Consider the following 10211-nt stretch of genomic DNA (forward strand, 5'->3'; position numbering starts at 1 on the left):
ATCATGATTGGTGAGAAATCCTGAGCCATGTTATGTTGTCTGGGAAGTGGGAGAAAAAAATAATTAAAAATTGAAGAGAATCATATCCACAAGTTCCACCAGTGAAGTCAATGGTCTTAAGTCGTCTTCTTCTCTAGTTCTCTTATCTATAACATTACCCTAGCCTCAAACATCCTAGTACAAATCAGAATCAATATTCATCGTTACAAATTTACAATGATGTCTAAAGACATTACTAGTTTTGATCCAAAACAAGCATCAGTCCCCATATCATACCCACTCAAGACATTGAAGGAGCTTGAGTCTCGCTCCTACTTAGACTCCTTTCACTACCCTTTCAACAAAGCCTCTGTTCCCCTTATTCAAACTCCAACTTCTTCTTCTAACCGTGGCAAAATTCTAGTGTGCCATGACATGGCTGGTGGGTATTTGGATGATAAGTATGTCCAAGGAGGGACCAATTCTGATGCCTACTCCTTGTGGCATTGGTATCTAATTGATTCCTTTGTCTACTTTTCTCATAATCTTGTCACTCTTCCTCCTGTTACTTGGACTAACACTGCTCATCGCCATGCTGTTAAGGTATGCTTACATATTTTCATTTTTATATGGTTATTTACGTGCATCTATCTAACAGTTTAAACTTTTGAGATAAATAATTTTATGATATAGTATAAAAAAAATTTTATGACTAAAAGATTTAGAGTTCGATCTTTATTGTTTTCTAGTACTATTTACATGTCCGTGACTAACAGTTTAAAAAAAATTCTCTAAAATAAAACAATTGTAAAGTCATAAAATAAGTGGATTTGATTCCTATTAAATTTATAATAATTTACTATCTTAATTTAAAGATGATTAGACTCATTTTTTTATTTTACTAACTTTCTATTTTAAAAAGACCTGATTCAATCGTTTAAACTTTTGAGATGAGTAATTTCAAAATGCTAATTAATTTTTATTACATATTTGACTCATTTGCTTAAGCAAATTTCATTGTTTAGTTAGTTAGTACTACTCAATATTGTTTACTTATGAGTTGTGACATAATATTAGTGGCCACATAACAATTAGCTTAGAAGATAAATTGGTTTTAGAATTTAGCTTGAATGATCAGAGATTAAATGGTGTAGTGTACATATGAATTATTCAGAGACCTATAAGTTGGGCTTTGATGATTTTGATTATAACTAAAAATGTGTTGGAGGTTTTGGGAACTTTCCTTACCGAAGGGGAAGGAGGAAGGGATGTTTGTAATGAACTGCTTTCAACAAAGGAGTCTGCTCAAATCTATGCAGAGCGTTTGGCAGAGCTTGCTTCTCAGTTAGGCTTCGATGGATGGCTGGTAAAATTACATTTTTGTCCTCTCAAATTATGCCATATTACACACCTATGACTTAACCTTTTCATGATATACTTGGCATTTAACCTTTGGAGTTTGGAGTAATTTATCCCTATCTAATTTGATAAGTTATTTTTCTTCACATTCATGATACCTATTTTATTAGGAAAATGAGTTTAGGGCTTAAAAAACACTATATTGTGATGTTGTGTCAACATTTTTTTTAGAAATAAATACACAGAGAAAAAATTCTCCTTCATCATGCATATTTTTGCTAGGAAACTGAAACATAATTGTTTTTTGAAGATCTTTGACTGGAGTAATAACTTTTTTTGGTAATCTATTCAATAATTTATATGGTAGTACTCAAATTATTGCAGCTAAATATGGAGGTAGACTTGGACAGTGTTCAGATTCCTAATCTGAAAGAGTTTGTCAACCATTTAACATTAACCATGCATTCTTCGGTGCCTGGATCACTAGTAATTTGGTGAGTATTAATTTCAAGGTGCAAAGATCACCATTTCTTTTGATTTTCTTCACATTAATTAATGATGCTGCCTAAAATTGATGCTCATACTTTAGTTTTCATATTCATGTAGGTACGACAGCGTTACTGATGATGGTAGCTTAAATTATCAGAATCAACTAAATAAATACAATAAGCCTTTCTTTGATATATGTGATGGAATATTTGCCAATTATTCCTGGGAGGTAATGCTTATGCTCATACAATACTTTTTTTTTTTTTCCGCTCTTTTTTAACCAAATAATACCATGCAGGAAAACTATCCAAAACTTTCTGCTGATGTTGCTGGTGATAGAAAGTATGATGTTTACATGGGGATTGATGTATTTGGAAGAGGCACATTTGGTGGTGGACAGTGGAATGTATGTGTCAACTATCTCTCACTTTAGTCCAATACCAAAATATCTTGAGTATGTGTTAAGTCCTTTGTATATATATAGTGTTTGGACGGTGAATCTTGAGAAAATTCGTGCAAGATATATCCAGGATCCTACGTGAATATGATTTAAATTGCCTTCTTTATAAGCCGGCATGTTCTTAAGAGGGACATTTTAGGACCTGCCACAGCTTTAAACCTAATCTGAGAGCTGGACTACCGTAACAGTAACACTAGATATATTTTTTTCCTTCAAAGTTAATCAATGTATATTGTGCAAGCATTACAGTATATGAATTATTATTATTATATATCTGTTTTAATGTGTTTATACTATGGTACGTTTCAGACAAATTTTGCTCTTGATGTAATAAAAAAAGCAGATGTCTCTGCTGCAATATTTGCTCCTGGATGGGTTTATGAGACTAAGCAAGAACCAAATTTTGAGACTGCTCAAAATAGGTAACATTTTGTTAACTGTTTTTTTATACTACCATAAGTTAATACATAGTAACTTACTATTTTTGGGCTGTTTGTAATAAAGTTTCAAGAATTTAATCTGTATGCAGATGGTGGGGTCTTGTGGAAAAATCATGGGGACTAGTGAGAAAGTATCCAGTAGCACTACCCTTCTACTCAAATTTTGATCAGGTTAATCAACAACTCAGTGCATAAATATCTCGCATTAACACAGGATCCGAAAAACGGTTATATCCAAAGAATGTAATATAAACAACTGAACTTTATAATTGTATCTATGGCTGATTCCACAGCTTGAACTTGTGACTTGAAAATCACATGGAGAAGTAATAATACATTCATTATAATTGAAATGTTGGCATTTCTTTATTACTTTTCAGGGACGTGGTAATCATATTACAGTTGATGGAATAAACATCTCAAATGCTACCTGGTGTAACCTTTCTTCACAGGGGCTTCAGGTATTCATCATATATATACATATTATACATGTATATCAGTATATCATAGCCAAGTCTTCATTATCCTAACTCACATATCCACGTGCAGCCACAACTCATGTTTGATGATTCTACTGTGAATTCCATTCAAGTTCTTGTAGAGTAAGTCATAAAACACTGTCTTATGTTGTCTTATTACATTTTTAGAATGATAATTTTTTTTATCTTATAAATTGTTGTAGCTTGACAGAAAAATCATACAGTGGAGGTGCAAACATTACATTCCAAGGAACTTTGAAAGCGAAATCTTATTTCCAGAAGACAATATTTCAAGCAGAGCTCCTTCTAACCAAATTGCCTCTCCGAGTTACTTACTCTGTAAGCAATCTTCTTAAACTACTGACAAAACAAAACTTATGCACATCAAATATGTCTGCAAGTTTTAATCATAATGATTAGAATTTAGATTCAATGTTCATCATGGATTCATGGTTATTGTTGAATCAAACACGAACCATTCGGTCAAAATCCGTATCGACTAGTCTTCTTTCTTAGGGAAGTGAATTTGGTACTAAACTAATGCAGGTGAAATCTGATAGCAATTCTTTGTTGGGATTAGTGCTCAATGTTACTTCCACCATCAATGAAAATGTGTCTATTCTATCTGCACCACAAGAAATGGTGAATCATCTCTCACAAAAATTTGACAAAATAGTCCCAACAACTGAGCAAAATGGATCTTCCACTGAATGGATTATGCACGAATTCACGATCGACATGAATGGATACACATTAACAGAAATTCGCGCCATGTGTTACAGGCAGGATCATGAACTGACACTGAATTCGCGACGACTAGACCATGATCTCGTCACGGATTACTCTGCTATTCTTGGTCATGTCACAATCACACCTTCAGAGTACAAGCCAAGTTTTCCCGTATCCAATTCATGGCTAGTGAATGGTGAATACATAGATTTGAAATCAAGTCCTAAGGGTGACTCAAAACTCCTTAGTGTTAAAATTTCATGGAAGCTGAAGGAAGAAAAGGATTATTCTGTATTTTCACACTACAATGTGTATATGGAAAATGAATCAAAAGTGAAAGAGTACATTGGAGTAGCACATGTGAATTCTTTTTATGTTTCTGAGCTAGAAGTTCCTTCTGCCACTTCTAGCTTCAAGTTTATTATACAAGTTTGCAATGTTGATGGCACAAATCAGAAGTTGGATGAGTCTCCATATTATCAATTGGAGGTGTAGAGTGTCCTCTTTAATTTTCATTGCAACAAATTAATAATGATGTATCCATGTTATTTATATTTGGATTTGGCATCCAAAAACCATGTTTTATTCTCTACAAGGTTCAATAAATAAGGTTGGTTAGCCCAACAACCATATTTAAGGAAACAAAATATTTACTCGTTCTTTGAAATTTCTTCTTATCCATTTCATATTGAATATTAAATTAGTTCATTCTAATTTACTATTGAATGGGGTGTGAAATTTATTTAATGTAGGTTTTATAATGAATAAATCTATTCGATATAATGATATCTACGAATAAGGAAGTAATAAATAATTTATAATAAAAAAATATCATTATGTATGGATTATGTTTAACACAAGTAATTTAAATTTAGGTCTTCATCTTTAATGGTTTTAAGTACAGTTTTGCTCATAGTTCTATTTATAAAATGACCTTTAACATAGTTTTATTGGTTAAGCAAAGAAATTAATGTTAAATGCATGTATACTTAAAGCTTCTAAGAACACATCTTACATTTCTACTATATATGCGGAATTAAGAATATAACAATAATATTTGGTTGAGAATAAAAAATCAGTTTAAACAGTTAAAATTGTCTTGTTTAACATTCATTAATTATCATTAAATAATTATATAATTTTAGATGTAATAAATATGTAATTACAGATATTATGTATATAAAATTATAAATATTAAAATATTATGTTGTATAAGATAATTATTTTAGATACTGTCTCCTAAGTATTACCATTTATCGGAATATAAAATGTGTGTCAAACAATATTTTGGGTGTTCTTAATTAGCTTAAGACAGAAAGCTAAGATTTTATACTACTCAATTAATACAAAATGTTAAAAAATATTTCATAATAAGAACCAAATTACCTATTATGTATGTTATATATATGAACTATTAAATGTAGGTAATTTTAATTACCAAAGGATATACATATAAATTTTGTTTGACAACAATAATAACAAAGTCTTGTCTTACTAGGTGGAGTTGGCTATATAGATGAAACGATATTATTGAGTTCTATCATGTATCATGTCTACAAAGAGACTATTTACATGTAGATCTTGTTTGACCATTTTATGGATGATTTTTTTAGGTTTTTTTCTGTCTTTCACTCCTTGTTCATCTCATTCACCTTTCTGATTGAGTGCTCTGTTGGTCTTCTTTTCACATATCCAAATAACTTGAAACGCTATTTTACTGTGTTTTCCACCATATGAATCTCGTTTGACAATGATGAATAAATCATGATGAGTTGCACACTTGCACTATGTTAATAGATTATTGATTTAACAGGAAAATCTAATTTGATTGGTGTTGAAGCAAATTGCCAAAGTGTGAGAAAATCTTACTTTGCCTTAAGTGAAAGAAAGAAGAAAGTCAATAAAGAAAAGGTGAAGGGGGGTTAGTAGCATCTGAATTCCAAAAAAGACAAAACTGAAACTCTTGTTTTGGAAGCATCTTTCTCGAGCCCTCAAAATAGAAATGAGGCTCCCCCCATCACTTTCTTTGTCTCCACAAAACGGCAAAAATATTTTTGTGTAATATTTAATTTCTACATTCAAAATATATAGATATTAATTAAGTGTCTAAATAACCATTTTAAAAACTGACTTAAATAATATATATATACTGAAGTCAAGCTTGAAATTAAGCATCTAAGTTTCAAGCTTCGGAAATGCAAAAGTATAATTGACATACAAAAGTAAGAATGTTATTAGGGTTTGAACTTCAATAAATAAATAAAGTCAGAAGGGTATGTCTAATATCTTCCAAAAAGTGTAGGAGAATGTGAAAGATAAAAAACAAGGTCCAAAAGGAATCCAAACTTTGAAGTATCCTTATGAGAAAATCCAGAGTAAGAGAGAGACATTCATATCCACAAACATGCCTCTCTTTGCTATGAATAATTTCTTTCCTTCACATAAATGTTCAGTTAATTGAATTCTGTATATACTATATATAGTCTTCTGCACGTTCATCTAGTATAGATATATATCATCAGGCCTAATCAATATATACTAATTTCTTTCTAGAAAAACAAGAATAAAATAGATATATAGTGTTTATAATTTGTATAATATTGTACCAATAAGAAACTTATTGCTTTGTACGCAATAGAAGTTTCATTATCGTCATGCATGGACTAGCGTGTAGCATATACTTCTTCATGTATTGGAAAAGCACAAGTTTTCATATTGGTTTGAATAACAATTATTCGGACCTTATTTTTAATGATTATTGAATTTTTTAAAATAAATATCATTTTAACAACTAATAATTTGACAACTAACAATTTAAATAATTTAATTCTAACCTAACCCGACAAGTTAAGAACTATCGTTGATCAAAATTCTATTTAGGAGTTTATCATTATTGATCAATAGATTATAGCATGCACAACACACAATTCAAACCCCTAACACTTAGTTATTTAAAAAATTTAGAGTAAAATGACAAATAAATCTCTAAAAATTTACATTTTGAACAATTAATTCCTAGAAAAAAAATACCAATAAAATCATTCATCATAATAAATGTGAATACATTACTTCCATATTAACTCCGCAGTCTCCGCTACAGTAATCAAAGTATACGGTCTTAATTTGAACGTTATTTATCCACGGCTAATATCATAAAAGATTTTATTGATATTTTTTTTTTCAAACACTAATATGTCCGAAGAATAAATCTTCATAAATTTATTTATCACTTTCCCTTAAAATTTATTTGGTCATCATAAAAATAAGAGATTATTTTAGTTTACCCTAAAAAATTTGAGAACTATTTTGATATTACCTCTATAAGAATATTATGTTAAAATTTAAGGTGAGAAAATTGGACACCCATCTCAAATAATTAAGTAGAACAGGCAACCCTTGCCAAAGTGGGTGGCTGGCTGCATCAACTTGCAAGAAGTACGTTGTAATTATTTGTTTAACGTGCTTCTGATTAACATCACACTATATTAATTCAGTACTACTGAATAATCACATGCTAGAGTTGACCCTATGAATTCCTTCACATATCCCATCTTCACAAATAATTTTCTTTTTCCCAATAAAATTAAAAGAAAAAAACTTAATTACATTATACTAATTAATGGCAGTTTGCATTTTGTTATATGAATCAAAAGAAAATTGTATAAAAATTAACAAAAGGAATGTTTTATTATTTAAACCTTTTAAAAATGTGTGACAAATTAAAACACATACTAATTGGTGTGTAATAATATTAAGAAATTAAGTAGCATGTGATGGGAGAGGAAATTAATTATCATTGATTCAAGAAACCATGTCATGTCCAAAAACACTTTGTCTCTTGAAGGAATCATGAATTACATTGTTGGTAGAAGAAGATCCAAAAGTAGTAAAGTAGTGATGATGAGAGAGTTCATTTTCATTTGAGAGTTGAGGTGGTGGCATCATCATCATCATCACTGGTGGATCTTCTTCTACTTGCTGCTGCATCTGGATGCAGAGTATCTCTGCTTGAGCAACTGCTAGCTGCATTTGAAGCTCTGAGACTTGGTTTTGAAGGTATGATATGGCTCCGACACACCCGTACACCGGATCCCGGACCCTCGCATTCGCCTCGTACACTAGGCTGCTCACTGCATCTGCTCTTTGCTCCACCGGAAGTTCCTGTCACCATCATTGTGCAAAAGTTACAGTTACCTCCTTCCTTCTTTTTTATCTGTCACTGTCGTTTTTACTGTCGCTGTTTTAAGTATTTTAGAAGGAGAAATGCTAAAAAAACCATTAGAATTTATTGTTTTTGCTCATGACTTTTAGTTATAATTCAAATTTTTTAGTTTAGTAATCTAACAATATTCTTTAGCCCACACTTTTAAACATTAATGATTAGTTGATGACTAAAAATAATAAATTCTGATTACTCTTTAACATTCCTCTTTCTGGAATAAGGTATTGATCTCAATTGTATATTCTTGAAATTCTTAAAATGCTTTTCCAAACCATGATCATATATAACCATAAAACATAGTACCTAAATGTTAAGAATTTAAGCATACAAATAATCATCAAAGACAAAAAGGAAAGGAAATTAAAGAGCATGAATTATATATAAGAATATAAGGTAAGTACCTGCAACATTTTGCTAACGTTGCTAGCGCCAAAAACTTTGTGGACTATGGCAAACTTGTGGGGTTCATCAGCAGGGAAATAAGGAGCAAATGCACAATCTTTGGTGCACCTGCGTCTCAGAAGCTTGCATGAGGCACACGGTGAATTCCCACCCATTTTTCTGTTTTGAAGGTCAAAATAAAAGGAATCTTTTTTGGTAGCTCTAAAGCCTCAAGTGCTAAACAAAGCTCATAAAGAAACTGATGAAGAACATGTTTATGGAAGACTTTGATGAGACTGTATTTATAGCTGCTACCTGTTTTTTGAATTAGTTTTTGCCACCTCTATGTGTTCTCAACCATTTTCAACTACTAAATAGGTTTTTCTTTTTTTTCTTTCTTCCCTTTTTTTTTTTTTCTTTTAAAGTTAGGAGTGACCCAGTGACATTTTGGCGTCACACCCTAATATTTAGATAAAAATTACTTTTAATATTACTTTGCCATACTACTATACCAAATTACATGACTCATAGTATTTTTGTCAACTTTTGCCAACTCTAATTTATAATGATATTTAATGAAAATGTCTTTGTAAATGTGTTTAATAAAAATATTTTTTTATGGTTGTGTCTAATGAAAGTGTCTTTATAAACGTATTTTTTGAATGTGTCTGTTTATACATGTGTTTAAAATATAATAATTAATTATTGTTGATAATAAATTAGCAGATAGTATATTGGTATCTTGTACTTTTCCTTTAGAGAATAGTTTTAGAGAAATTCTAGATGACCGAAACATGTTTTCTTTGATTTTGCTTTTTATTTAAATCAACATTAACTAATTTTTATACTAAAAGTGTTGGTCTTTTGAATTGTGATTATTGTTGCATTTTTCATTGCATGGTAAATTTTGTGCAATTTCACCAAATTTAAAATCTTTCTTCTTACTTATTTAAAAAAATTCTTAGGTTATGTGTTTTTAGGTTTTTTTCATAATGTGAAATTAGTATATTACCCTTGTCAAAAAAAAAGAAATTAGTATATTACCATTCACTTGCAACAACAAGACACTATATGGTTTAAATTAAGCTTCTTCTAATATCTATCCTTTGAAGATTAGTCATTCTAAATTAGAAGAGAAAAATAAACAATAATATTAAAAAGACAATAATTTAAAATTATTTTATTTAATTTAATATCTATAATTTTATACATATAATATCTATAATTACATATTTATTACCGTACTAATTGATAAATACAAACTAAAGTAATTTTTAATTGATTTTTGTTCTCTTTCAAATATAAAAAAAAAATAAGTTACTAATGTCTTGGTGGACATTTGAATTGAATAGGAAACAAAACTAATGGTTATAAATTATAATAATCAATCAATTAATTAATTAATTAAGTAACTAACGTACCCACCACCAAATGAAGACAGTGAGTGTTATGGCCAAGTTGGCAAGTATGGCTTACACGTTGTTTGACTAAGTATGGTGTTGCTACTACCATTAAAGGTTATAGGAGACTCAACATACATGAATGTGCGTTACACACTTACATAAAAACATTCACGTGACTGCACTCATCATCATATATATAATTATCAAAATTTCTTTCAACTCTCTAATCAACCAACCTTATCACTATTAGCATAATAAATTAATAATAGT

At 30.3% G+C, this 10211-nt stretch overlaps 2 protein-coding genes across 2 annotated transcripts; one reads left to right on the forward strand and one right to left on the reverse strand.

Moving 5' to 3' along the window:
- The first annotated feature begins 14 nt into the window (after positions 1 to 14).
- LOC107609399 (cytosolic endo-beta-N-acetylglucosaminidase 1) lies at positions 15 to 4582 on the forward strand. The gene is made up of 11 exons (XM_016311358.3): positions 15 to 582; positions 1208 to 1345; positions 1723 to 1832; positions 1945 to 2056; positions 2126 to 2233; positions 2597 to 2709; positions 2817 to 2898; positions 3108 to 3188; positions 3277 to 3329; positions 3410 to 3545; positions 3753 to 4582. The coding sequence occupies exons 1-11, from the start codon at positions 217 to 219 to the stop codon at positions 4428 to 4430; spliced, it is 1977 nt and encodes a 658-aa protein (XP_016166844.1). The 5' UTR covers positions 15 to 216; the 3' UTR covers positions 4431 to 4582.
- A 3127-nt stretch (positions 4583 to 7709) lies between these two features.
- LOC107608278 (LOB domain-containing protein 12-like) lies at positions 7710 to 8868 on the reverse strand. The gene is made up of 2 exons (XM_021107258.2): positions 8559 to 8868; positions 7710 to 8096 (listed from the first exon to the last, which is right to left on the reverse strand). The coding sequence occupies exons 1-2, from the start codon at positions 8712 to 8714 to the stop codon at positions 7737 to 7739; spliced, it is 516 nt and encodes a 171-aa protein (XP_020962917.1). The 5' UTR covers positions 8715 to 8868; the 3' UTR covers positions 7710 to 7736.
- Between the last annotated feature and the right edge of the window lie 1343 nt (positions 8869 to 10211).

The sequence above is a fragment of the Arachis ipaensis genome, chromosome B7, assembly GCF_059453495.1.
Source record: "Arachis ipaensis isolate K30076 ecotype BB chromosome B7, ASM5945349v1, whole genome shotgun sequence".
Classification (NCBI taxonomy): Eukaryota; Viridiplantae; Streptophyta; class Magnoliopsida; order Fabales; family Fabaceae; genus Arachis; species Arachis ipaensis.

Coding starts and splice junctions, on each gene's coding strand:
- LOC107609399 (XM_016311358.3), top strand. CDS start 217: ATGATGTCTAAAGACATTACTAGTTTTGATCCAAAACAAGCATCAGTC. Junction 2,057..2,125: donor TTGCCAATTATTCCTGGGAG/GTAATGCTTATG, acceptor AATACCATGCAG/GAAAACTATCCAAAACTTTC. Junction 2,899..3,107: donor TCTACTCAAATTTTGATCAG/GTTAATCAACAA, acceptor ATTACTTTTCAG/GGACGTGGTAATCATATTAC.
- LOC107608278 (XM_021107258.2), bottom strand. CDS start 8,714: ATGGGTGGGAATTCACCGTGTGCCTCATGCAAGCTTCTGAGACGCAGG. Junction 8,097..8,558: donor ACGTTAGCAAAATGTTGCAG/GTACTTACCTTA, acceptor TGATGGTGACAG/GAACTTCCGGTGGAGCAAAG.